Source organism: Cibotium barometz, chromosome 37 (assembly GCF_041138505.1).
Source record: "Cibotium barometz isolate CiBa-2024 chromosome 37, ASM4113850v1, whole genome shotgun sequence".
NCBI classification, from domain to species: Eukaryota; Viridiplantae; Streptophyta; class Polypodiopsida; order Cyatheales; family Cibotiaceae; genus Cibotium; species Cibotium barometz.
The window spans coordinates 35,940,245-35,968,156 of NC_141082.1; the positions used below are offsets into that span (position 1 = coordinate 35,940,245).

General features: G+C 42.3%; 2 protein-coding genes across 2 annotated transcripts; one reads left to right on the forward strand and one right to left on the reverse strand.

Annotated features, from left to right (window-relative positions):
- Positions 1 to 8,623: 8,623 nt before the first annotated feature.
- LOC147617229 (omega-6 fatty acid desaturase, chloroplastic-like) lies at positions 8,624 to 12,121 on the reverse strand. Its single transcript, XM_086776848.1, has 11 exons — positions 11,985 to 12,121; positions 11,646 to 11,789; positions 11,537 to 11,571; positions 11,070 to 11,276; positions 10,814 to 10,957; positions 10,546 to 10,697; positions 10,273 to 10,398; positions 9,889 to 10,066; positions 9,672 to 9,790; positions 9,329 to 9,443; positions 8,624 to 9,130 (listed from the first exon to the last, which is right to left on the reverse strand). The coding sequence occupies exons 2-11, from the start codon at positions 11,779 to 11,781 to the stop codon at positions 8,972 to 8,974; spliced, it is 1,371 nt and encodes a 456-aa protein (XP_086632974.1). The 5' UTR covers positions 11,782 to 11,789; positions 11,985 to 12,121; the 3' UTR covers positions 8,624 to 8,971.
- A 12,080-nt stretch (positions 12,122 to 24,201) lies between these two features.
- Positions 24,202 to 27,630, forward strand: LOC147617230 (omega-6 fatty acid desaturase, chloroplastic-like). The gene is made up of 11 exons (XM_086776849.1): positions 24,202 to 24,266; positions 24,469 to 24,612; positions 24,687 to 24,721; positions 24,981 to 25,187; positions 25,300 to 25,443; positions 25,560 to 25,711; positions 25,859 to 25,984; positions 26,191 to 26,368; positions 26,467 to 26,585; positions 26,814 to 26,928; positions 27,127 to 27,630. Exons 2-11 carry the CDS (start codon positions 24,477 to 24,479, stop codon positions 27,283 to 27,285), a joined length of 1,371 nt encoding a protein of 456 aa, XP_086632975.1. The 5' UTR covers positions 24,202 to 24,266; positions 24,469 to 24,476; the 3' UTR covers positions 27,286 to 27,630.
- Positions 27,631 to 27,912: the final 282 nt, after the last annotated feature.

Genomic DNA, 27,912 nt, shown 5'->3' on the forward strand with positions numbered 1-27,912 from the left:
TTTCTTGAAAAAAGAATTCTTTCATTAAAAAAAGCACTCCAAGGTACCATAAAAGCCACAGAGGGAGTTAATTCTTTGGGGGTAATGTTACTTCATGTTCTCCTTTCATTTTAAAAAAAGCATTCCAAGGTACCTTAAAAAAGCACAAAGCGTACCTTGGAGTTAATTTTGTGGGGTTATGTTCTTCTTTCATTTAAAAAAAAGCACTCCAAGGTACCATAAAAAAGCATTAAGTGTACCTTGGAGTTAATTTTGTGGTGTAGTGTTACTTTATGTTGACTCTTGAGCACTCTTTAAATAATTAAAAAATTTAAGACGGTTTGCCATTAAAAAAAATGAAAAGAAAGAAAGTATTAATATTAGTTTATGAAGAAAAGAGAGAAAGAGAAAGGAAAAGAAAGTAACTATATAACTAAAGAGAGAGAGAGAGAGAAATGAAAAGAAAGTGATTAAATAACTAAATGAAATGACGAAATGAAGAGAGAGAGAGAGAGAGAGATGGGACATAAATAATTGATAACCCTTAATAATTCCCCTTCCTTGCAACAATGATAAAATACCCTCGAGAGTTCCCCTAGAGAATAACTGACCCATGACAAGGCATCATGCTTTCTCCTTAGGGAAAAACATGAAACCAAACACTAAGGCCTTTGCCAAAACTGACAGGCCAATAAAGGAAGTACAATGCTTCTTATTATATCTTATGAGTGCGGGCTATTTATTCAATTCGAAGTGCCGTCTAGCTTTGTGTTGCAGAAATAAGTATTATTGGCTTTGTATTACATGAATGGCCTGAATGCGTAATACCTGTACCGTTTGTTGTCAATGAAGGAAAGTTGGATGGAAGTATCATGGAGGAAATCGGGCAAGTAGCGATGGTAGCTAGGGTTTGACAGATTAGCGTCCCATCTTCTTCTTTTTTTCACCTCTGTCTCCAAGCTCCCAGGCCTATTGGATTGGCAACTCAGCAAACCCCCCTCGCCCCCACCCCCCGCTGGGGTACATGGGCACCGAGTGGAGGGGTACCCTGACCCTGCTAAGGGTACAAGGCGCCGGCTCCAATGCCGGGGTAGCATAGAGCCCCCAGTTCCTTAGAGGCGACCCTCTTCCCTCACATAACCGCTTTCCCTCCTCGGCAACATAGAGCCCCCAGTTCCTTAGAGAGGCAACCCTCTTCCCTTGCAGAACCACTTTCCCTCTTGGCCCCCTGCTATGGATCCTAACAGAGAATCTCTGACAAGATACGACAAGATGGTAGAAGACTTCATTGAAACCAAAAGCAGCGGAAAGATTTTTAAGAGCTTGTGTCAAAGAACTTAACCTGCTCTAAATAAATGGAAGAGAAGGAGGAGGCTGGTAGCAAGGAGCCCTCGAAGGATGCATCTACTCCCCATCCAGGTAATCCCTCTTCCATTATACAACAGGTTTGTTTGCCCTCAGACATGGTGCTTGCTCTGGAAAGGGTTTACTCAGCCAGGTGCTTAGTCGGTTTACTGTTTGGTCCAAGACCACCGGTTGAGTATCTAAGGAGTTGGGTAAGGGATAATTAGATTAGCATAGGCCTTGAAGTTGAGGTCATACAGGCTCTTCCCAATGGATACTATATATTTCTTATGAAGGACTCTGATATGGCCTTAAAGGTTATGGGTTGTGGGTAATGGATGGATAGGAACCTCCCCTTCTGGTTCTTCAGATGGTCTAAAGACTCCAACCCCAATGGCCCCAAACCCTCTACCTGCCCTATATGGGTAGAAATACCCAATCTCCCCTTCTGTCTCTATCCCTGGGTGAAGAAGATTGTTTCCTCCATAGGTAAAGTCCTAGGATACCCTCAAATCCTTGTTGAAGTTGATCTTGATGAACCCCTAATTGATGAAATAGAAGTTAACTGTGGGGAGTATAACATCTAGTAGAAAGTCCTATTTAAACATCTCCCCAATGCCTACTTCCACTATGGAGTGCGGGGACATGTCATCAGAAACTACCCTATCAAGCACCCTAGCATAAGAACTCCTAGCCCCCCTTCCCCTCATCCTACAACTAGCAAAAGCCAGGAAAACAATGGTCCTAACCCCCAAGCCCACCCCCCCACCAATGTCCATGGCTTAACAAAGGAGAAGAGTGATGGTTTCTCTCTCCCCCCCACAAGAGGAAAACTTTCAAGCAACACAGACCTGGGCAATAGAGAGCTTTTGCTAACTCTTATGCCCTACTAACCCAGAGGAATTGGAGGATTCTCAAGAAATTATGCATCCCACTCCTTTGAATAGAACTAGGATCAGTGCTGAAATCAACCAGATGGACCATGACTTGATCAACTCTTACCAACCCCTAGAGGAGGAGCACCTGATTGAAGAGCCTAGTAGGATGAACCTGGCATGGTCAGATACTGAAATTGGTAATTCAAATGAAATGGAGGCGTCTCTGCGCATGGACAGACTCCTACTACTCGGTGTCCCCTTTTAAGTTCCTTTACCGCCTCCATTTCATTTGAATTACCAATTTCAATATCTGACCATGCCAAGTTCATACTACAAGGCTCTTCAATCAGGTGCTCCTCCTCTAGGGGTTGGTAAGAGTTGATCAAGTCATGGTCCATCTGGTTGATTTCAGCACTAATCCTAGTTCTATTCAAAGGAGTGGGATGCATAGTTTCTTGAGAATCCTCCAATTCCTCTGGGTTAGTAGGGCATAAGAGTTAGCAAAAGCTCTCTATTGCCCAGGTCTGTGTTGCTTGAAAGTTTTCCTCTTGTGGGGGGGAGAGAGAAACCATCACTCTTCTCCTTTGTTAAGCCATGGACATTGGGGGGGGGGGGGGGTGGGCTTGGGGGTTAGGACCATTGTTTTCCTGGCTTTTGCTAGTTGTAGGATGAGGGGAAGGGGGGCTAGGAGTTCTTATGCTAGGGTGCTTGATAGGGCAGTTTTTTGATGACATGTCCCTGCACTCCATAGTGGAAGTAGGCATTGGGGAGATGTTTAAATAGGACTTTCTACTAGATGTTATACTCCCCACAGTTAACTTCTATTTCATCAATTAGGGGTTCATCAAGATCAACTTCAACAAGGATTTGAGGGTGCCAGGCTGGGTTGTAGTCATTCTTGGGTCTTAATCCTAGGACTTTACCTATGGAGGAAATAATCTTCTTCACCCAGGGATAGAGATAGAAGGGGAGATTGGGTATTTCTACCCATATAGGGCAGGTAGAGGGTTTGGGGCCATTGGGGTTGGAGTCTTTAGACCATCTGAAGAACCAGAAGGGGAGGTTCCTATCCATCCATTACCCACAACCCATAACCTTTAAGGCCATATCAGAGTCCTTCATAAGAAATATATAGTATCCATTGGGAAGAGCCTGTATGACCTCAACTTCTAGGCCTATGCTAATCTAATTATCCCTTACCCAACCCCTTAGATACTCAACCGGTGGTCTTGGACCAAACAGTAAACCGACTAAGCACCTGGCTGAGTAAACCCTTTCCAGAGCAAGCACCATCTCTGAGGGCAAACAAACCTGTTGTATAATGGAAGAGGGATTACCTGGATGGGGAGTAGATGCATCCTTCGAGGGCTCCTTGCTACCAGCCTCCTCCTTCTCTTCCATTTATTTAGTAGTAGCAGGTTAAGTTCTTCGACACAAGCTCTTGAATCTTCCCGCTGCTTTTTGGTTTCAATGAAGTCTTCTACCATCTTGTCGTATCTTGTCAGAGATTCTCTGTTAGGATCCATAGCAGGGGGCCAAGAGGGAAAGTGGTTCTGCGAGGGAAGAGGGTTGCCTCTCTAAGGAACTGGTGGGGGCTCTATGTTGCCGGGGAGGGAAAGTGGTTATGTGAGGGAAGAGGGTCGCCTCTAAGGAACTGGGGGCTCTATGCTGCCCTGGCATTGGAGCCGGCGCCTTGTACCCTTAGCAGGGTCGGGGTACCCCTCCACTCGGTGCCCATGTATCGGTGCCCATGTACCCCGGGTGGGGGGGAGGGGGGTTTGCTGAGTTGCCAATCCAATAGGCCTGGGAGCTTGGAGACAGAGGTGAAAAAAAGAAGAAGATGGGACTCTAATCTGTCAAACCCTAGCTACCATCGCTACTTGCCCACTTTCCTCCATGATACTTCCATCCAACTTTCCTTCATTGACAACAAACGGTACATGTATTACGCATTCAGGCCATTCATGTAATACAAAGCCAATAATACTTATTTCTGCAACACAAAGCTAGACGGCACTTCGAATTGAATAAATAGACCGCACTCATAAGATATAATAAGAAGCATTGTACTTCCTTTATTGTCCTGTCAGTTGGCAAAGGCCTTAGTGTTTGGTTTCATGTTTTTCCCTAAGGAGAAAGCATGATGCCTTGTCATGGGTCAGTTATTCTCTAGGGGAACTCTCGAGGGTATTTTATCATTGTTGCAAGGAAGGGGAATTATTAAGGGTTATCAATTATTTATGTCCCATCTCTCTCTCTCTCTCTCTCTCTCTCTCTCTTCATTTTGTCATTTCATTTAGTTATTTAATCACTTTCTTTTCATTTCTCTCTCTCTCTCTCTCTCTTTAGTTATATAGTTACTTTCTTTTCCTTTCTCTTTCTCTCTTTTCTTCATAAACTAATATTAATACTTTCTTTCTTTTCATTTTTTTTAATGGCAAACCGTCTTAAATTTTTTAAGTATTTAAAGAGTGCTCAAGAGTCAACATAAAGTAACACTACACCACAAAATTAACTCCAAGGTACACTTAATGCTTTTTTATGGTACCTTGGAGTGCTTTTTTTTAAATGAAAGAAGAACATAACCCCACAAAATTAACTCCAAGGTACGCTTTGTGCTTTTTTAAGGTACCTTGGAATGCTTTTTTTAAAATGAAAGGAGAACATAAAGTTGGTACCTTGGAGTGCTTTTTTTAATGAAAGAATTCTTTTTTCAAGAAACGTGCTATTGTATGCTATGGGGCGGTTCAGCAGCCACCCACGCGTGAGAAAACGAAAGGAGGAAGGGGGCATGGCGCTTGGACGAGCCCTGTATCAAACAGCACTCTGACCACTCCACACAATATAGCCACGATGAAAACACCCCATTTTGGGTACACACCGGTCTTATCTCCCACGCGCCGTTCACGCTTTGATAGTACACATTCTCAACCGTCCCTTGCGCACAGTTCACACTAGGCAGTCCACCGACCATAGCTCCCAGGCTACACCAACACTCGACGCCAAATAACACATTTATATAGGCTTGGGACTAATAGAAAGGCACACTTACTAATAATTAACTATAGTTATAAGGCACCCAAACGCTAATTCAATCAATTAATTAGTTTGTTTTGCATGAAATAGACGAAAATGTGTGAAGTTTCTCGAAGGTGGACACGCCACCATGCTTGACACGTGTTCAGGTTGCATGTGTGACACGTGCTTGAGAAGATGCCTTCTTTTTCGAGCAACGCTCGCACGCTAGTCCACCAAGCGTTTGTTTTCTTGCAATGCTCTCTGTCTTCCTAGAAATGTTGTACTTCTACACCGGTTTTGCTCTTCTCATTTTCGTTGACTGTTCAGTCGTGTTCGTGCAGCTGCCATTCTTCTGCAGACGTCGTGTTTCTCCATATTCTCCGTCGCTCGCGATTTCGGATGGCAGCTTCTACATCGTTCTGTGGACTGGCATCTGTGCATGTCGTTCTGTTGACTGGCTTCTGTGCATGCTTGCCGAATGACCGTCCTTCTCGACTTGTTATGGAGAACCTCCACGCGACATTCTTCTACAAGTGCCCATAAAGGGTGGGCGCGTCCTTCTTCTCGACATTTCTCCATGCTCGCGCTACTATCCTTTGTTTGGTTCTTCAACATTCATATCCTTCCTTCCCATCACAAGTTCCACATCGTTCTGCATGTCCTTTTTTCATTGGGTTCTCTTCATCTTGGCCATATTGTCATTCTATTTGTGGACTCTCTATCGCTTATTTAACGACCATCTATTGCTTGTTTGATCACTCTCGTTGCTCCTTCTCATGCCTCCTACAAGGAAAGCACTTCATGGCATTACCAATGTCATGAAAGTTGATAGTCATCCTTCTTCTTCCTCCTTGCTCTGTCACGAGGGTATCGACTGTGCCGAGAGCTGTAGTTGAACGACTCTCTTCTCGAGTCATGATGCCTCCGAAAGGGCCATCAAGTGTGCGCAACCTTCATGCGGTGAAAGAGAAAGCCCGCTCCTTTGGTGCGTTTCTTTTCCTACCAACCTCTTTTATTTGTGCTCCTTGCTATACAACTTTTGGTAGATGCTTTTGGATCATCTTTTTGATAATTCTCTTCATTGCTTTCCTCATGTGCAAGGTAATCAAAACCCAACAACAAAGGTAAACATCCAGCATCATGCCCATCTGTGCAGCCTCTAGCAAATGATAAACGTACCGACTCAGAGCCATCTGTCCATTCCTGCAGACAAGAAAACCAAACTATTTGAAGTCTCGGTGACTGTTGCCATTGGAAATGTAGAGATTAATCTATCGTGTTGAGAACCACTGGAAGAGTTCGTCGGAATGGAGTGCTTGAAGGGCTTGTTTGTATTGGAGAAAGGAGGCACTCTAAATCATTTACACTTTCAGATCTCATGGCTCCATCATTCATAAGCATTGGCAAGCTTATCAAACGATACATGGGCCGGGACTTCTTCAAACCAAAGGGTGGTAAAGTCATGTGTAGATATTCAAGACAAATAAGAAAACATAGATTTGAAGGCATGATTGGTTATTGCATGAAAGACACTTCAAGTTCTTCTCGCATAACATATCGACTGAGGAGATGACAAGAGGGCGACATCTTTATTCTCTTTATGGACTAGCTGATTTTTAAAGAACAAAGTCTGCTTATCGCCAGTTAATCTTTTTGAACAGTGTTGTGTGTTCATGGACAACTATATTACTAACAAGCTTGGTGCCTCACTGCAAAGCACACTTCTAAGAATGCTTCGTATAGGTAAATACTATCCAACAGCATCCTCGATAATTCCAAAGACTGGCAATGAAATGAGTAGGAGGTCTTCTGCGATTTGGAAAGTGACCTCACCTGACACAATGCATAGACATAGATGAAATCTTCTTCATGGATACTCCCAATGCAAGATACTTCAGTCCACTCTGTCGGCAATCCACCATGGACGAACATGATAATGATACAAATGAAGATGCCGATGGAGTATAGAGTATTGGCGATGTGGACACATATCCAAATGACTTGGATGAGCATGCTACACAACCAAATAGTTGTAGCAACCCTATCATCATTGACGATGATGAGAACGATCACGCCTACAATGCATCATACCTTTCTATCTAGGAGAAAACAACAAACTTTAAAAAAGCAATCGTTGATGGTGATGACTTTGTCCCACTGTCACCTAGTGTCTATAAATTTGTTGTGCTTAAGGCGGTGTGCTTAAGGGGCGGAAGAAGCCTGCTTTCTGTAGTCTGGTTATAGTTGTTTGCTGAAAACGAGTCTATGTTTCGCCGGGAGTTTGTAAATGTCTTGTATGTTCTTTTTACAACAAAACCTCTCCGCCGTCACGTCTATTGTGGTACCGTTTGTAATAGTCCACTGTAATAAACTTCAGTTGCTTTTTGCACCTTCTATTTCTTACTTCTGGAATTCTGTTTGTAAAAACACCATTTTAATAAAATTCATTTCTTGCTTTTGTTTTGTATTTTTGACCTTTGAAATTCAGTGTCACCGTATCTATTAATTAGTTGCCCGCTTTAAGCAAGCAACTAATTAATGCACACAAGATAAAAGCCTGAATATTAATAACTAACCATAGTTATATATAGGCTTCCATATTTAACCCACCCCAATAAATGCCCCCATATGTGTCTTCCCTTGTGACCCTTGATAAGGAGTGGAACAGCTTGCCCGTGGGACTAGGTCATTTTGACCTCTCCCTCCCCCAAGCTGCGTTTGGCAACCTTTGCCTGATGGATGCAATCAGCCAGGCCTAGCTTGCAACAAGACTGGAACTTGAGTGCTCCAATTGCAAAGGCAAATGGCCATATGATATGGAGACCCAGTCTTGGTCTTCTTTTACATCGCCTTTGCAACAGAGCAGGGACTTCCGCGAACCTGCACTGCAAGAATACTCGTTCAACAGTTGCCCAGGCCACAGTTGAATGTCATACTTGGAGATGCACGTTCCCTTCCACCCTGGAGCGTCTCTGCGCATGGACAGACTCCTACTACTCGGTGTCCAAACCAACTCTAAAAACCTCACCATCCAAATTGCTCCAAAGAAATTGCAAGCTGATTGGCTCAAGTAGAAGCTACAGTCTTTTCACCTGCCAACATTCTGCTGTCTAGCTTAAGGTTTTTGGCACAGCAGCTACCAGAGCAGTAAGCGAGATACAGCTCTTTCTGCCTTACGTTATATGCCTCATCAGATAATATTTTGTTGACTTCTTTTGAGAGTTGTCTGCATATGCCTTTTTTTTTACTAACAGAAGGATCTATTCTTTTGGAGGGGGGATACATGAATAAATGTGTGCGTGTATATGTGTGTGTGTGTGTGTGTGTGTGTGTGTGTGTGTGTGTGAGAGAGAGAGAGAGAGAGACTCATAATGCTTAATTTCCAAGGCGATTGGATCTTCTCAAGAGGGCACAAAATGGGTTAAATTCCATAAAAATATAAAGATCGATGTTCATTGCCAATATGATACATGATATAAAATCAGCAAAACCAAGTGCACCAAGGTTGATTCAAATCAACAGTTCTTGCAAATTTTGAATGTAGAGCCAATAGTCCTTCAGGAAGTGGTTTGCATCCAGACTCCCTTGAAATGGAGCACCTATCTATAGAGACCAATACACTGAATGAACTAGGGATGACGGAGTGCACTTGCCGCAGGTTACCATCTCAGGACTCTCCTTATGAAGTCTATCAAATTGAATAAGCACAAAGGTTTGCAGCTCCTAGGATACAAGACTCTCAATCCTCCCCCCTAGGGGGTGTTGGGCATCACTTTTGTTAGAGTCTCAATGACCTTCAATTCATCTCTACCTTCATTAAAAGTAACATAGTTCTCTTCTTCGTCGTATACGTGGCAAATTGTCATGATTGTCTTCATTAACCTCCAATTCCATTTTGCTTCATTCAAGTACTGCCACCACCACAATATACCATAAATAAACATTGCCATTGACAGCACACCCAAAAATAGAAAGACTGCACAACAGGGCTTCACATGCATACAAACTACATCTTTACCTACACACCATCACGATGGTTTATACCTCAGCTACCCACCATCACTACATGGGAAACAAACCATCATGAATGTCTTGAGTAAAAAGTATACCTTGCCCCAGTTCTGGCGTAAAGACTCATTTGCCAACCGCAGGTTGTAGCTAGGAATCTTCTGTGATATGTGGTGCGGGATATGCACACTGATGTCGTGACACAGAATCTCAACCCTGAGGTGAACACATTACGGTCAATATTTAAGAAATAACAGTTTAACCGCATAATGCTTGAAATTAGAATATGATCATGCATTACACCTTAAAGCTGCCCAAAGAGAGACAGCTAGCTGAACAGCATCGCTATTCTAGGCATGCATTTGCAAGGTAGAGCTAGTACAAAAAAAGCAAAACAAGACTTTTCCGGGACAAAAGCAAAACAAGACAGCACCATTTGCTCACCATCTGGGGTAGTCACAGTGTACTGTTCCACCTAGCTGGGCTTGTGCACTGTTCCAATTTTCAGCGCCTTTGAAGGGTATGTGAGGCGCTGTATGATGAACCATGGTGAAGGTACTCATCTGTTAGCATTGCAACATCTTACACTTCAGGTCTTTCCCCACATCAGAAGCCAACCTCATTATGCCAAAATGAACCCAACTGACGTACCATCACTTACCCAAAAATGATAGCCAATCCATGGCATAAGCCAAAACTTGACCCACCCCATGATCCCTGCCTTGTATATTATCACTGGCCACCCGATAGCCATGAAAGCAAACACACATGCAAGACTGATCTTGACTCGTGAGCGTTCACTTGGGCGAAAGTTGTCGAGATTGAAATGCCAACCAAGCCTGGACATAATTTGACAAAAAAAGGCATTGCATGGGCAGTTGCAAATTTGAAAATGCAAAAAAAGGGGACTCCTGACATAATGCGGCAAGCTTCAAAAATTCCTCACCAGATTGAAGCAAACAAGATTTCTTCTAAACCAATTTTTTTAACACAAAATTGAAATGTTCAGGCACCTAGAAGAACATTATAGCAGGATGAGTGTTACCAATGACCAATTGATGCCCAAGTGCGCAAAGGACCCATGGCTATTCTTAGAAGCAACTGTAGCCAATTTGGGAAATCATCATACTCATCTTTAATAATTGGATGCCATGCAGTATCTTCAACAAGCCTGTGAAGAACCACACCTATTGAGCATCACTATCTAGCTTGAGAAGCAAATAGTGAACGACACACCCAAAGGGCCTCTTATGAGTATGTTTGATTCACTTTTTGCAAGCACAAAGCACCATAATGTGCATAGAAAGAAAGCATTTACATGTTTGTCTTTGCATGATGCCTATCGTGCTTGAAGCGCCAGGGCTCATATGGGTAGATAAGCGGTAGGAACGCCAATGTCCCAACAATGTCTTCTAGCAACTTGTTGTTGGAGAAGGATTTGTGGGCGCAATCATGCCCAATAACAAAGAACTGAAACACACACAAAACATCAGGTCATCATCACATGCCATCCACGATGTTAGATTAGGTGTATGAACTATTGTAAGAAGGCAACCATGACAATGTTAACTTTAATATGTACTTACTCCAGTAATGGCAGTTCCTGTCCAAGCCCAAGCCAAGGGAAGAAGGTACCATGGAGCCTTTGCTATCATGAAGAGGCCAGCTGTGTACGCTGCAACTGAAGTCACCACACTCCGCCATGCCTTCAAATCATTGATGACAAAGACCTATGGTGGACCATGAAAAAGGAAGAGCTTAGGCATGTGACTTTAGCCAATACCCTCCAAAAAATCAATGCAGGGAAAATTCTATATCATAAGTGGGCAAAAATAGCAACACCTCAGGTGGTAAAGATTCTATAACATTCTTCAATGTAACACCAGAGGGAATGGGTTCTCCAACTTGAGAAAAACCATACTCTTCCGCAAGCTTTGCTCTGTAGCTAGGGTCACTAAGAGGTGGCGCAATGGGTGCTGCAACTGCGGAAATAGTCTTCCACATTAGGGTTTGGCAGGCAGTATTTCTATCCATGCGAAATCCAGTTGGCTGCAAAAGCAAAAAAAAAGGAGACCCAGAAATTGAGCAACTCACAAGTGAGCTTTTACTCCAACTATAAAGTGGAGAAAACAAGGCATTACAAAGAAGAATCAGGCAAAAAGATGTAGCCCAGTTGGTATGCGGTTCCACTCTCAAGGCAGGTACTCAAGTTCAAACTTCAAACCCTGCTGGCTGTAGCCGGCAGACGTGATGTTGCCTCTGCCTATCAGGAAATTAATTACATTGCACACTAAAGAAAGGAGAAATACCTTGAATAGGGTAGAGGTCCCCAATTTTCTCAATCCTGCAAAAAGTACTACATAAGAGACCCTAATGCAACATAACCACACATCAAAAGGATGAAGAGAAGCAACTTACTTGTGCTTCTGTTAAGCGGCATGCTCAGAAGAGCATGCCTGCCCTGCACACCAGGCTGCACTACGCACGAAGCTCTAGCTTGGATAGCCATGGAAGCTTGGAGAGAGGAGCCTTTGTCTAGGCAGAGATCCGCCATTTCTTCTTCTATTCAAGCCCAAAATGGATCATCAGAAATGAGAAACCTACCCCTCTCTCTCTCTCTCTCTCTCTCACACACACCCCCCCCCCCCATTTCCCAGTCTCTTTCTCTCTCTAGAACAACAATCAAAAAGATTTCTCTCTCTCTCTCTCTCTCAACACACAGATGCAGATGCACTGTTGCATGCACAGAACACTTACCTTTCCCCAACAATTGGCGGTCGAAGAGAGGCAACTTGCAGGGTCAAGCACAAGCCCAGAAGCTTAGCTTTGACAAAGCAAAGCTTAGCTTGCTCGACCGCAGGTTACAACCTTTGAAATGATGCGGGGATGTTCTGCAACCAAGCTTTTGAAGAGGACTCCCCTGACGTGGCACAATTGCACTATATAAATGTGTTATTTGGCGGGAGCTATGGTCGGTGGACTGCCTAGTGTGAACTGTGCGCAAGGGACGGTTGAGAATGTGTACTATCAAAGCGTGAACGGCGCGTGGGAGATAAGACCGGTGTGTACCCAAAATGGGGTGTTTTCATCGTGGCTATATTGTGTGGAGAGTGATGTTTGATACGGGCTTGTCCAAGGGCCATGTCCCCTTCCTCCTTTCGTTTTCTCACGCGTGGGTGGCTGCTGAACCGCCCCATGGCATACAACAGCACGTTTCTTGAAAAAAGAATTCTATCATTAAAAAAAGCACTCCACGGTACCATAGAAGCCACAGAGGGAGTTAATTCTTTGGGGGGTAATGTTACTTTATGTTCTTCTTTCATTTTAAAAAAAGCATTCCAAGGTACCTTAAAAAAGCACAAAGCGTACCTTGGAGTTAATTTTGTGGGGTTATGTTCTTCTTTCATTTAAAAAAAGCACTCCAAGGTACCATAAAAAAGCATTAAGTGTACCTTGGAGTTAATTTTGTGGTGTAGTGTTACTTTATGTCGACTCTTGAGCACTCTTTAAATAATTAAAAAAATTAAGACAGTTTGCCATATAAAGAAACGAAAAGAAAGAAAGTATTAATATTAGTTTATGAAGAAAAGAGAGAAAGAGAAAGGAAAAGAAAGTGACTATATAACTAAAGAGAGAGAGAGAGAGAAATGAAAAGAAAGTAATTAAATAACTAAATGAAATGACGAAATGAAAAGAGAGAGAGAGAGAGAGAGAGAGAGAGATGGGACATAAATAATTGATAACCCTTAATAATCCCCCTTCCTTGCAATGATAAAATACCCTCGAGAGTTCCCCTAGAGAATAACTGACCCATGACAAGGCATCATGCTTTCTCCTTAGGGAAAAATATGAAACCAAACACTAAGGCCTTTGCCGACTACTGACAGGCCAATAAAAGAAGTACAATGCTTCTTATGAGTGCGGGCTATTTATTCAATTCGAAGTGTCGTCTAGCTTTGTGTTGTAGAAATAAGTATTATTGGCTTTGTATTACATGAATGGCCTGAATGCGTAATACCTGTACCGTTTGTTGTCAATGAAGGAAAGTTGGGTGGAAGTATCATGGAGGAAAGCGGGCAAGTAGCGATGGTAGCTAGGGTTTGACAGATTAGCGTCCCATCTTCTTCTTTTTTTCACCTCTATCTCCAAGCTCCTAGGCCTATTGGATTGGCAACTCAACAACCCCCCCCCCACCCCCCGCCTGGGGTACATGGGCACTGAGTGGAGGGGTACCCCGACCCTGCTAAGGGTACAAGGCGCCGGCTCCAGTGCCGGGCAGCATAGAGCCCCCAGTTCCTTAGAGGCGACCCTCTTCCCTCACAGAACCACTTTCCCTCCCCGGCAACATAGAGCCCCCAGTTCCTCAGTCTTCCCTCGCAGAACCACTTTCCCTCTTGGCCCCCTGCTATGGATCCTAACAGAGAATCTCTGACGAGATACGACAAGATGGTAGAAGACTTCATTGAAACCAAAAAGCAACGGGAAGATTCAAGAGCTTGTGTCGAAGAACTTAACCTGCTACTGCTTCAAAAATAAATGGAAGAGAAGGAGGAGGCTGGTAGCAAGGAGCCCCCGAAGGATGCATATACTTCCCATCCAGTTAATCCCTCTTCCATTATACCACAGGTTTGTTTGCCCTCAGACATGGTGCTTGCTCTAGAAAGGGTTTACTCAGCCAGGTGCTTAGTCGGTTTACTGTTTGGTCGTCCAAGACCACCGGTTGAGTATCTAAGGAGTTGGGTAAGGGATAATTAGATTAGCATAGGCCTAGAAGTTGAGATCATACAGGCTCTTCCCAATGGATACTATATTTTTCTTATGAAGGACTCTGATATGGCCTTAAAGGTTATGGGTTGTGTGGGTAATGGATGGATAGGAACCTCCCCTTCTGCTTCTTCAGATGGTCTAAAGACTTCAATCCCAATGGCCTTAAAGGTTATGGGTTGTGTGGGTAATGGATGGATAGGAACCTCCCCTTTTGCTTCTTCAGATGGTCTAAAGACTTCAATCCCAATGGCCCCAAACCCTCTACCTGCCCTATATGGGTAGAACTACCCAATCTCCCCTTCTATCTCTATCCCTGGGTGAAGAAGATTGTTTCCTCCATAGGTAAAGTCCTAGGATTAAGACCCAAGAATGACTACAACCCAGCCTGGCACCCTCAAATCCTTGTTGAAGTTGATCTTAATGAACCCCTAATTGATGAAATAGAAGTTAACTGTGGGGAGTATAACATCTAGTAGAAAGTCCTATTTAAACATCTCCCCAATGCCTACTTCCACTATGGAGTGCAGGGACATGTCATTAGAAATTGCCCTATCAAGCACCCTAGCATAAGAACTCCTAGCCCCCCTTCCCCTCATCCTACAACTAGCAAAAGCCAGGAAAACAATGGTCCTAACCTCCAAGCCCCCCCCCCCAATGTCCATGGCTTAACAAAGGAGAAGAGTGATGGTTTCTCTCTCCCCCACAGGAGGAAAACTTTCAAGCAACACAGACCTGGGCAACAGAGAGCTTTTGCTAACTCTTATGCCCTAGTGGATACCCCTACTAACCCAGAGGAATTCGAGGATTCTCAAGAAACTATGCATCCCACTTCTTTGAATAGAACTAGGATCAGTGCTGAAATCAACCAGATGGACCATGACTTGATCAACTCTTACCAACCCCTAGAGGAGGAGCACCTGATTGAAGAGCCTAGTAGGATAAACCTGGCCTAGTGAGATACTAAAATTGGTAATTCAAATGAAATGGAGGTGGTAAAGGAACTTAAAAGGGGACACTCCTTGGTGGGTTCCACTACGTCCCCAATCAGCAACCAAAGGAGGTTCCAAGAAGGTGAACTCCTAGAGAAAAAGTAAATGAAGTGCTCCACATTGAATGTCAACGGCCTTACTAACCCTTCCAAGGTCCAAATGGTTAGACAATGGTTTAAAAAGCAAGGTAAACTAGACTTTTTAGCTCTTACAGAAGTCAAGGTAAGTGGCTTGGAATTGGAAAAAAGACTCCAGTCCATCTCAAAAGAACATGTATGGATCTACACTGCCCATACTCAAGACTCAGGAGGAGTTGCAATAGGGATGCACATTGAACACCAAGATGACTTTTGAAAGACATTCAATTGGATGTTTTTGACCAATAGGATGCCTTTGAAATGTCCACATTCTCTTTCATTGGCTTATATGCGGCAGGTCCATAGATTAACACCTGGAGAACCCTAAGACAGGTCCCAGGCCCCATTATCCTAATGGGGGACTTCAACATGGTGGAGACTAGGGGGGACAAGTTCAGAGGCCTTGGCCAGGTCATTAAAGGATCAGAGCTGCAATCCTGGCAGATCAATGTTGAGCACTTTGGACTGTGTGACATGGGCAACATTGGTGATTTCACTTGGCAAAACTATGCTTTGGGTGAGCTAGCAAGGAAGGCAAGACTGGACAGAGGGTATGTTAGAAGAAGTATGTGTAACAGGCTTTGTGAGATGTGCATGCAAAATTGACTTCTCCACATGCCTCTCAAACCATTATCCCATTATCTTGTTACTGGACAACTATGACAAAAAGGTGTGTAATCAATGGTTTCACACTGACCCTAGCTTATTTAAGTTGCCCATTCTACAGGAGGAAATAAAAAAAAATTGGGGAGACTTATTTGGGATAGGTCTCCCTCCAGCCAACAAGGCTTGGAGTCAGGCTATTAGATCTTTCCTTGCTGATATGCATTAGAAAGGAAGTGACCAGCATTAGAAAGCAAAGGAAAGAACTGCTCTACATGAGGCTGAAGGAGTTTGAGGAACATGGTAGTAGCAAGGATGATCTCTCTACCCAAGATGAGGTGTGCAGAACTTTCAACTAAGGTGATCATGTATGGCTTTGTGTTGAAAAAATAAGGCTCAAAAGTGTCGATAGACGTCCCATTATTATATTAGCCCCTACATTTTACATCCCATTCAAGGTTCTAACAAAAAACCAATGACAATGCTTATCGTCTTGATATTCCATCACATTGGCATATTCATAACTCTTTTCACATTAGTCTACTAAAACCATTTAGAGGACCTCTTCCTGCCTATCCAGTATATGATGACCCACCAATATTAGATGAAGATTCTAAAATTATAGAACCAAAAAATATTTTGGACCATGAGCAAACAACCATAAGGGAAGGCAATGTTTATCATCGATAGCTAATCAATTATAAAGGATACCCCATCGAAGATTCTCAATGGTTACCTGATCATGCCCTCGTCGCCTATCCATGCTTGATTGCATCTTACAGGGATACTAGCCCATGATTATTATTAATGATTTTGTAGCAACTGAGGACAGTTGCTTCTCAACCTCAAGGCATGTCATGAGGATGAATTCATTGAATATTTTATATATTCCCATGTTGTGTATTTATGGATTCTTAAAAGAATTCATTGAATATTTTATTCCTAGGTTTTTATGTTATGAATTCTCCTAGACGATTTTAGATTGGGATGCTTTTCTAAATCCAATCGATCGTACCTTACTTTATGCATACGTGGGTGAATCCATACATGCATGGAAATATTGGTTGCATCATCTTATTGATATGAAGTTTCATATGGATGTTTATTTTTTAATTGATTGGCTTAGTTGATACAAGTGTAGATCATTGGACCGAATAATGGAGGCAAGCTGTGTTGGTCAAGAATATCTTGAGATAATCAAATTTTGAATGTCGATGAATAATATTTGATTTTTTTGATAAGTGCCATTAATTGATTTGGAGACTATTCATATTTATTAGCGATGTTTACATGTTAATTGGGACATGTGAAAGCTCTCGTTTGCATATTTTATTTTTAAAGGCATGTGCATTTTTATAATATTCAAGGTTCACACCTATTTTTAAATAAGCCTAGCTTGCACGCTCAAGAAAGCTATTTTTGAAGAATATTGTTCTTGAAGAAGTCGACATTTTTGTAAGCATATTATTTTTGAGCCCCAAAAGCTACCCATGAAATATATTTAAGTACACAAAGAGGAAGTGTGGGCTCACTCTTGTGTGGAGGCAAATTGGACCCAACATTGTGTATTGAGTATTTTATTTGTTCTATTTATCTTCAATATTTTATTTATTGCAATTACTATTAGGGTTTATGTTAACCTCCCACAACACTAGTCTATACATAAAAATGGTACAATATATCATAACATAATTTTTGTATCCTATTTGTGTTTTGTGCTTTGTCAGCATAGACTAAATGTTGAGAAATGTGGTGCCACTGAGCATAGAAGTTAGTAGGGAGTGAGTTAAGCAAGGCAAAGAAGACATTGTTTGGCAAGTAGCAACATGACCAAAGCTAAATTATCCCATATGAGCTAGCAAAGCAAAGTTGTACCTCCCTCATATAAAAAGGGGTCATTTTTAATGAAATATGAAGCAAGCTGTCAAGCTACTTTATGAGTACAAGTCTCAATCTTGTAACCTAAATATGCTTGAGTATAAGCTTAATTAGTTTACCAATTAATCATCATGTTTATGTTTAGGCATTACCCACCTTATATTAGCTTAATCACTAGATTAATATAGAATTAATACTAATCCTACATTAATCACTAGATTAATGTAGGAATGGTTATAATCACCATAGCCATGCACATGTCTGAGATGCCCATGTTTCTCAACATGGTATCAAAGACGCCCCTCTCCCCATGATCTTCTAGTAGCCTAATCTCAACTTTATTAGCACTAATTAACTTCATTAAAGCCACTAATCTCATTTAACCACCATAACCTTATCCCCATCCTCTTCTTATGGCCAAGCTTTTGCAAGAGCTTGTTCTCTTCACTCACTCAAGCATTTCGAAGCCCTTCAAGGGCTACCTTGCTCACATTTAGGCGTCCCTTCTCACCAAGAATCACTGGCTAATTTTGTTGAAAATGCCTAAAATCATGCTACCGGTAGGTTGCAGAGCGAAATTCGTCAACTATAGATCAAATTAAGGTAATGCCTCTTAGGGTTTGTTTCCTCATACCCCAAGCATCTTGCACCTCAAACCCCATGTGATTAGCCTTTCCCTTGAGATACTTGATTTTTCCCTCATGATCTTGCCTTTCTCTTACTTGGGGTTGTGGATTTGAGCTACAGGCCTCCATCTAGCTCCACTAGGTGAAAATCCCACAATGAAAGTCTATTTCTCCTTAAGATTGTAGATTTGAGCTATGGGGGCCCATCTAGCTCTATTGGGTAAAAATCCCACAGTAGTGAAAGTGTCTCAAGTCCTCATAGTTTCCCATTTTAAGAGAGTTTGACACCCTAGACCACTGGTCTGCTTTACGTTGAAGGCAAAGTCCAAATGAGCTAATCTTGGTGGGATCATCAATTCTTCTCATGGCTTCACAAACTTGACTGAACTTCTTTGGGTATTAGATGGGATCTCCCATTCCAGCAAACTTGGTCATCATCCTCAAGATGTGGGTTAGCTTGGTTTTGCCCTAATGTGGGCATCTAGGTGCTACATTGATGGCAACCCACCTTCCCATTTCAAACCTCTAGGTACTACATTCACCGTAGCCAACCTTGCCATTCAAACACCATCCTTAGCATGTCTTCTACATATTCATGTGGTGGCGGGGGATGGTTTCATAACCTCTAATGTGGGCCTCTAGGTACTACATTCACCATAACCCACCTTCCCATTTCAAACCTCTAGGTACTACATTCACCGTAACCCACCTTCCCATTTCCAACCTCTAGGTACTACATTCACTATAACTGACCTTCCCATTTCAAACCTCTAGGTACTACATTCACTGTAACCGACCTTCCCATTCAAACACCATCCTTAGCATGTCTTCTACATATTCATGTGGTGGTAGTGGAATGTAAAAGGGGATGGTTGCATAAACCCCTTAGTCTCTGGGTTCAAAGTTTCATTCTCCATAGGGTTGGATTATGCAGTTTCCGATGGCACTGGTCCTACACCTACCTGGCTCTAAGGTTGTAAGCTTATAACAATTGAGAACCCATGTGCTTGCCCCATAGGGTTGGATTATGTTGTTTGCAATGGCATTGGTCATCCTACAAGTGTAAGATCCCTCCTAACCGTGTTTAAATAAAAGAAATAAATCGGCTCAAAAATTGAGAATTCTTGAAGAATAATTATACACATGGGTCAAAAATAAGAAAAAGCCTTTGAAAACTAATTTTAGATAATAACCAAGGTTCATATGCTCAGAAAGTTATAAAAGTGCAATTGTGCAGATGTACACACAGGGGTACATGTACAATTGTGCACATGTACACACATATGTGTGTGTATCCTTGTGTGAAAGCACTTAGATCCCATATAAATTTAAAAATTTTGAACCCATAATTAAATCCAAAATGTGTGGTTCACCCTAGGTTGAGGACCTTGGGCAACAATATCAGCATATTGGAAAAAAATAAATTAAATAGGGTTAGCTAAGTGTATGTACAATCAATAAATCACATAAGGTTCAAAGGTTTGGGGTGAAAAACCATGGTTTAAGGAAACCAAGTGGAATTGTGGAGGTGTAAGTGAAAAATGATGTGGTAATATGCACATGGTTTTTTGTTAGGTGAGACCATCGAATGGCTAGTGATTTCTTTCATGAGTGGTGTGTCGAGCTTCCTTAGCTCTAGTTACATTAGTGCATGGTGGGCTCTTGTACTAGTAAGCCTTAGTCTAGCCCATTTTTCCTTGAGTTAGCTCATCTAAAGTGATGTGCATGGTGGCTGGGACTTATACATGCAAATTTAGGTGAAATTACATGTATATGAAGAGCCCTAACCTATCTAAAGAGGTCCTCTACCTCATTTTTACTACACACCTAGTAGAAGCATCATCATTAGCTTTGAAAAATACTCTTTTATACTTCTTCAAAACTTTTATGACATCTTACACCTAGGAGTACTAGCTAATCTAGCTAAAAAAGACATTTAGGCCATCTTGGAGAGTGAAAGGGAACTCAATTCCATGCTTGAAGTAGGTGTGGATTTTCTTCAACCTGCAGTGCAAGAACATCAAGCCAAAGCTATTATTCAAGTAGGTCTCCTTTCATATTTCAAAATTTTAAAAATAGGCAAAGACATGTCGCTTTCTTCATATTTTAAATCATTGTATCATGAATTACCATTTATTTAAATCTCTGGTTCACTGAGAACAACCAAACATATGAAAATAATTTTTTAATTAATTAAAACCTATTCACCCCCTTTGGCCTAGATGTTGCAAAAATTAACTATATCTCTTCACTGTAGTAAGTAAATAGCCTTTGATAAATAGAAGATGAATTTGATACAAATAAAATCTTACAATTGTATTTTTCTAGCTCTCTCATTTTTTGTAATTTCTAGAAAACAAAAAAGTGTATTTTAAACATTAGTGTTTATACTTTAACTTTAGAGGGCCTTTTGATATCCTTAGCTATAAATTGACCTTTTTGAAAATTAAGCAATCACCCTTAGGTTTTACTTGAGATTTCTTAGCACTTTATGAGTGGTCTTTGACCTTAGAATATAACCCTTGAAGTTTAGCATATGTGGAAAAATGGGTATTGAAAGAAGTGGTGCGGAGCACTCCGTTACCTTTCCCTTACCACGGTCTTGAATTGTCGTTGGGGTGGCAATGCTTGGTTTGCAAGGTTTTACAGGCGATGTAGAGGGATATAGCTTATGTTTAGGGACCCAAATTTGGTCATTCTCTTCGTAGTACCGTTGGGCTGCTAATAATTTTTTAGGAATCCAACGTGATGTTACATTGCCTTTTCTCGGGCGGATAGCTGCTTTCCTACTACGAGGCTTCTTGTCTGAACGAGATTGAGCAGTGGAGGTAGCCGTTAGCGAAGCTTTTGGGACCCATTTGTATGTACTCTTTGGTATAGTAAGCGGAGCCTTGGAGACCACACTGCATGTTTCCACTCTTGGCGTTGAAGCATTTGAGGGGTGGCAAACAATGAAAGATGGTTTGGCCACTTGACTTTGTGAATTTTTGTTATCTAGCGCTTTGTCCAGACTTGATGGCTTAGGTGCGGAATTTTGAGCGGTCAGACTGAGTGTTGGTTCTTGCGTTGTGACTCGCCTGGTTGCCCAATTAATATTGCACTTGGTGGCTAACATCCATTTGCGCCCTAAGTTTATAGTTCCCTCCATAGTACCAGTAGGCATAACCAAAAAGCTTTGAATTACGGTCCCCTTGTCATAGGCAATAGGAGTGTGCAGAATTCCTGAGACAGGGGTTTTCTTTTTATTGATACCCTTAACTTGGATAGCACTCTTGGCTAAAGGTGGTTTTCCAAGTTGACACCACACTCCATATGACAGCGAATTGTGTTGAGCTCCCGTATCCAATAATGCATTATACAGCACTTCCCCGTAAGGACTCTGTAGCTCAATTGGGTATCTTAGAGGCAGGTCAGATTCCAGTGAATCCTCCTCTGCCTCCTCGAAAAATGCTTGCGTAATTCCCAAGTTGGCTTCTCGTTGGCGCCTAACACGCTGTTGACGTTCTTTGGCTTCAACTCTTGCTTATATCTTCTTAAGCTTAGCTTGTTCTTTGGCTGCCCTCTTCTGATGGATTGCATGTAACTCCTCTTGGCTCAGGGGGTCATAGTATCTTTTGAATTTACTCCCATTGAGGAATCCAATAGTTTCAACTCTGTCGAGAGTCTCCACTCGGATGGTACCTTGCGGGGTAATTTCACATACTCTATACGGTCCCTTACCAGCATATTTGAGCATCTTCTTTTCGTTATGCACTCCATACATCAGGACTTTATTCCCAACTTTGATGTCCTTGTCTTTCAGGTGGCGATCAAACCATTTTTTCCTTCTATCCTTCTCCACAAGGGCATTGTACACAGCCAATTGTCTTTCTTCGTTTAGCCGCTCAAGGATATACAAACGCTCTACTAAGGGATTACCATCCCAACCCTCTTGAGTAGCAACACGAAGACTAGGAATGACAAATTCCCACGGCATGACTGCTTCTTGGCCATATAGCATCTTGAATGGTGTGCAATTAATAGCCACTTTGTACGCAGTATGATAGGCCCATAATGCTGTCGTAAGCTTTAGATCCCAATCCGTGCAATGAGCCCAAACAGTTTTTGTTAGAATAGAGATTAAGGTCTTGTTGGAACTCTCGGCTTGGCCATTCACTTGCGGATAATACGGAGTAGATTTATAATGGGATATCATGAAATTTGTTATGAGCTCCTTAATCACTTCATTTATAAAATGCGTACCGTTGTCGCTTACAAGTTCAAAAGGACAACCGAAGCGTGTGATTATATTTTCAAAGAGGAACTTGGCTGTTGTCCTCGCATCTGCGTTACGTGTCGCTTTCGCTTCAGCCCATTTAGTCACATAGTCAGTGGCCACAATAATATAGCGAGATTGTGTGTTGCGGGCCGCTGGGATAATTGGACCTACAAAGTCTAAACCCCACTTTTCAAATGGTTGGTTTACTTTAATCGGATGTAGGGGCATCCGATCTTTCCGCTGGGGTCTCTTGTAGCGTTGGCATTCATCGTCGCAACCCTTCACAAAAAGTGATGTATCTTGGAACATAGTGGGCCACCCATACCCTGATTGTAAGATCTTTCGCGCCGTTAAGTCTCCTGAGAAGTGACCACCGGCTATGCCCATACGTGCCTCTTGCAAAATATATAGATACTCATCCTCTTGGGCACAACGCCTAAGAACGTCATCCTTTCCTCTTTTATAAAGAGTCCCGGCCATGAGGCAATAGGGTTCGCATTCCTTGATCAGCTTTCGAGCTAGGTCTTTACGAAGCTCTTTAGGTGGAAAGCCATTAACCAAAAAGTTAACAATCTTCTCACTCCATTCAGGCATTGTCTTCTCCACCATGAACAAGGAAGTGTCAGGTAAGTCATCATCAACTCCCGTAGGAGCTTCACCATTAGGTATGCGAGACAAATGATCAGCCATGACATGTTTTTTGCCCGGTCTCACAACAACAGTGAAATCAAACTCAAGAAGAATCAATAGCCATCGTGTGATTCTTCCTGTGGAGCATGGTTTGTTTACCAAATACAACAATGCTTGATGATCCACATAGAAAACAAACTTGGTGTGGCAAGAAGGTAATAACAAAATTTCTTTACTGCATATATCATTGCCAACCCTTCTCGCTCCGTAATGGTGTAGTTCATTTCAGCATCATTCAACTGGAGATTGGCAAAGTTAATGGGGTAGTCTAGTTTATGTTCTCCAGGTTGAGTTAGTACACACCCAATAGCAAAGTTTGATGCATCAATATGCACATGGAAGATTAAATCCTAGTTAGGCATTCTGAAGATTGGAGCACTCGCCAAGGCCTTCTTTAATAGCTCATAGGCACGGCCACAATCTTCGGTAGTGGCATTCACTCTATCCAGGATGTTGCGAGTTCGAAAACAATACAATATATATGTAAATATGTTTAAACATACATACATACATACATATACGTATGTATGTATAGATAGATAAACACACACACACACACACACACATCTCAGATGGATAAGTCTGTGACCTTTTTCTCTCTCCCCTCACTCCACAAAGGATTTAAAAGTAAAGTGTGTGTTCCCCCACTCAAAAAAGAGAGAGTTAGGGATGGGGCATCAGGCATCGGGCAGTTCGGGTAGTGGCGTTCACTCTATCTCGGATGTTGCGAGTTCGATTCTACCCTCTCCTCGCTCGAGTGGAAATAAGGGTGTGTCGTGTTCCTTGCAATCCTGGCAGCAAAAAAGAAAAAAAAGAAAAAAAACAGAGAGAGAGAAAAAAGAGTGTATATATGAGAGAGAATAAAATGTTGCCGTGCTGATTACATGGATCGACGTGGCAATTGTGCCACGTCAGGGGAGTGGCATCTCCTCTTCAAAAGCTTGGTTGCAGAACATCCCCGTCTTTCGTCGCATCATTTCGACGGTTGTGACCTGCGGTCGAGCAAGCCCTCTAGCTTTGCTTTGTCAAAGCTAAGCTTCTGGGCTTGTCCTGCAAGTTACCTCTCTTCGACCGCCAATTGTTGGGGAAAGGTAGGTGTTCTGTGCATGCAACAGTGCATCTGCATCTGTGTGTTGAGAGAGAGAGAGAGAGAGAGAGATCTTTTTGATTGTTGTTCTAGAGAGAGAAAGAGACTGGGAAATGGGGGGGTGTGTGTGTGTGTGAGAGAGAGAGAGAGAGAGAGAGAGAGGGGTAGGTTTCTCATTTCTGATGATCCATTTTGGGCTTGAATAGAAGAAGAAATGGCGGATCTCTGCCTAGACAAAGGCTCCTCTCTCCAAGCTTCCATGGCTATCCAAGCTAGAGCTTCGTGCGTAGTGCAGCCTGGTGTGCAGGGCAGGCATGCTCTTCTGAGCATGCCGCTTAACAGAAGCACAAGTAAGTTGCTTCTCTTCATCCTTTTGATGTGTGGTTATGTTGCATTAGGGTCTCTTATGTAGTACTTTTTGCAGGATTGAGAAAATTGGGGACCTCTACCCTAGTCAAGGTATTTCTCCTTTCTTTAGTGTGCAATGTAATTAATTTCCTGATAGGCAGAGGCAACATCACGTCTGCCGGCTACAGCCAGCAGGGTTTGAAGTTTGAACTTGAGTACCTGCCTTGAGAGTGGAACCCCATACCAACTGGGCTACATCTTTTTGCCTGATTCTTCTTTGTAATGCCTTGTTTTCTCCACTTTATAGTTGGAGTAAAAGCTCACTTGTGAGTTGCTCAATTTCTGGGTCTCCTTTTTTTTGCTTTTGCAGCCAACTGGATTTCGCATGGATAGAAAGACTGCCTGCCAAACCCTAATGTGGAAGACTATTTCCGCAGTTGCAGCACCCATTGCGCCACCTCTTAGTGACCCTAGCTACAGAGCAAAGCTTGCGGAAGAGTATGGTTTTTCTCAAGTTGGAGAACCCATTCCCTCTGGTGTTACAGTGAAGAATGTTATAGATTCTTTACCACCTGAGGTGTAGCTATTTTTGCCCACTTATGATATAGATTTTTCCCTGCATTGATTTTTTGGAGGGTATTGGCTAAAGTCACATGCCTAAGCTCTTCCTTTTTCATGGTCCACCATAGGTCTTTGTCATCAATGATTTGAAGGCATGGCGGAGTGTGGTGACTTCAGTTGCAGCGTACACAGCTGGCCTCTTCATGATAGCAAAGGCTCCATGGTACCTTCTTCCCTTGGCTTGGGCTTGGACAGGAACTGCCATTACTGGAGTAAGTACATATTAAAGTTAACATTGTCATGGTTGCCTTCTTACAATAGTTCATACACCTAATCTAACATCGTGGATGGCATGTGATGATGACCTGATGTTTTGTGTGTGTTTCAGTTCTTTGTTATTGGGCATGATTGCGCCCACAAATCCTTCTCCAACAACAAGTTGCTAGAAGACATTGTTGGGACATTGGCGTTCCTACCGCTTATCTACCCATATGAGCCCTGGCGCTTCAAGCACGATAGGCATCATGCAAAGACAAACATGTAAATGCTTTCTTTCTATGCACATTATGGTGCTTTGTGCTTGCAAAAAGTGAATCAAACATACTCATAAGAGGCCCTTTGGGTGTGTCGTTCACTATTTGCTTCTCAAGCTAGATAGTGATGCTCAATAGGTGTGGTTCTTCACAGGCTTGTTGAAGATACTGCATGGCATCCAATTATTAAAGATGAGTATGATGATTTCCCAAATTGGCTACAGTTGCTTCTAAGAATAGCCATGGGTCCTTTGCGCACTTGGGCATCAATTGGTCATTGGTAACACTCATCCTGCTATAATGTTCTTCTAGGTGCCTGAACATTTCAATTTTGTGTTAAAAAAATTGGTTTAGAAGAAATCTTGTTTGCTTCAATCTGGTGAGGAATTTTTGAAGCTTGCCGCATTATGTCAGGAGTCCCCTTTTTTTGCATTTTCAAATTTGCAACTGCCCATGCAATGCCTTTTTTTGTCAAATTATGTCCAGGCTTGGTTGGCATTTCAATCTCGACAACTTTCGCCCAAGTGAACGCTCACGAGTCAAGATCAGTCTTGCATGTGTGTTTGCTTTCATGGCTATCGGGTGGCCAGTGATTATATACAAGGCAGGGATCATGGGGTGGGTCAAGTTTTGGCTTATGCCATGGATTGGCTATCATTTTTGGGTAAGTGATGGTACGTCAGTTGGGTTCATTTTGGCATAATGAGGTTGGCTTCTGATGTGGGGAAAGACCTGAAGTGTAAGATGTTGCAATGCTAACAGATGAGTACCTTCACCATGGTTCATCATACAGCGCCTCACATACCCTTCAAAGGCGCTGAAAATTGGAACAGTGCACAAGCCCAGCTAGGTGGAACAGTACACTGTGACTACCCCAGATGGTGAGCAAATGGTGCTGTCTTGTTTTGCTTTTGTCCCGGAAAAGTCTTGTTTTGCTTTTTTTGTACTAGCTCTACCTTGCAAATGCATGCCTAGAATAGCGATGCTGTTCAGCTAGCTGTCTCTCTTTGGGCAGCTTTAAGGTGTAATGCATGATCATATTCTAATTTCAAGCATTATGCGGTTAAACTGTTATTTCTTAAATATTGACTGTAATGTGTTCACCTCAGGGTTGAGATTCTGTGTCACGACATCAGTGTGCATATCCCGCACCACATATCACAAAAGATTCCTAGCTACAACCTGCGGTTGGCAAATGAGTCTTTACGCCAGAACTGGGGCAAGGTATACTTTTTACTCAAGACATTCATGATGGTTTGTTTCCCATGTAGTGATGGTGGGTAGCTGAGGTATAAACCATCGTGATGGTGTGTAGGTAAAGATGTAGTTTGTATGCATGTGAAGCCCTGTTGTGCAGTCTTTCTATTTTTGGGTGTGCTGTCAATGGCAATGTTTATTTATGGTATATTGTGGTGGTGGCAGTACTTGAATGAAGCAAAATGGAATTGGAGGTTAATGAAGACAATCATGACAATTTGCCACGTATACGACGAAGAAGAGAACTATGTTACTTTTAATGAAGGTAGAGATGAATTGAAGGTCATTGAGACTCTAACAAAAGTGATGCCCAACACCCCCTAGGGGGGAGGATTGAGAGTCTTGTATCCTAGGAGCTGCAAACCTTTGTGCTTATTCAATTTGATAGACTTCATAAGGAGAGTCCTGAGATGGTAACCTGCGGCAAGTGCACTCCGTCATCCCTAGTTCATTCAGTGTATTGGTCTCTATAGATAGGTGCTCCATTTCAAGGGAGTCTGGATGCAAACCACTTCCTGAAGGACTATTGGCTCTACATTCAAAATTTGCAAGAACTGTGGATTTGAATCAACCTTGGTGCACTTGGTTTTGCTGATTTTATATCATGTATCATATTGGCAATGAACATCGATCTTTATATTTTTATGGAATTTAACCCATTTTGTGCCCTCTTGAGAAGATGCCTTATTCTCCAATCGCCTTGGAAATTAAGCATTATGAGTCTCTCTCTCTCTCTCTCTCTCTCTAACACACACACACACACACACACACACACACATATACACGCACACATTTATTCATGTATCCCCCCACCAAAAGAATAGATCCTTCTGTTAGTAAAAAAAAGGCATATGCAGACAACACTCAAAAGAAGTCAACAAAATATTATCTGATGAGGCATATAACGTAAGGCAAGACTGTAGCTTTTACTTGAGCCAATCAGCTTGCAAT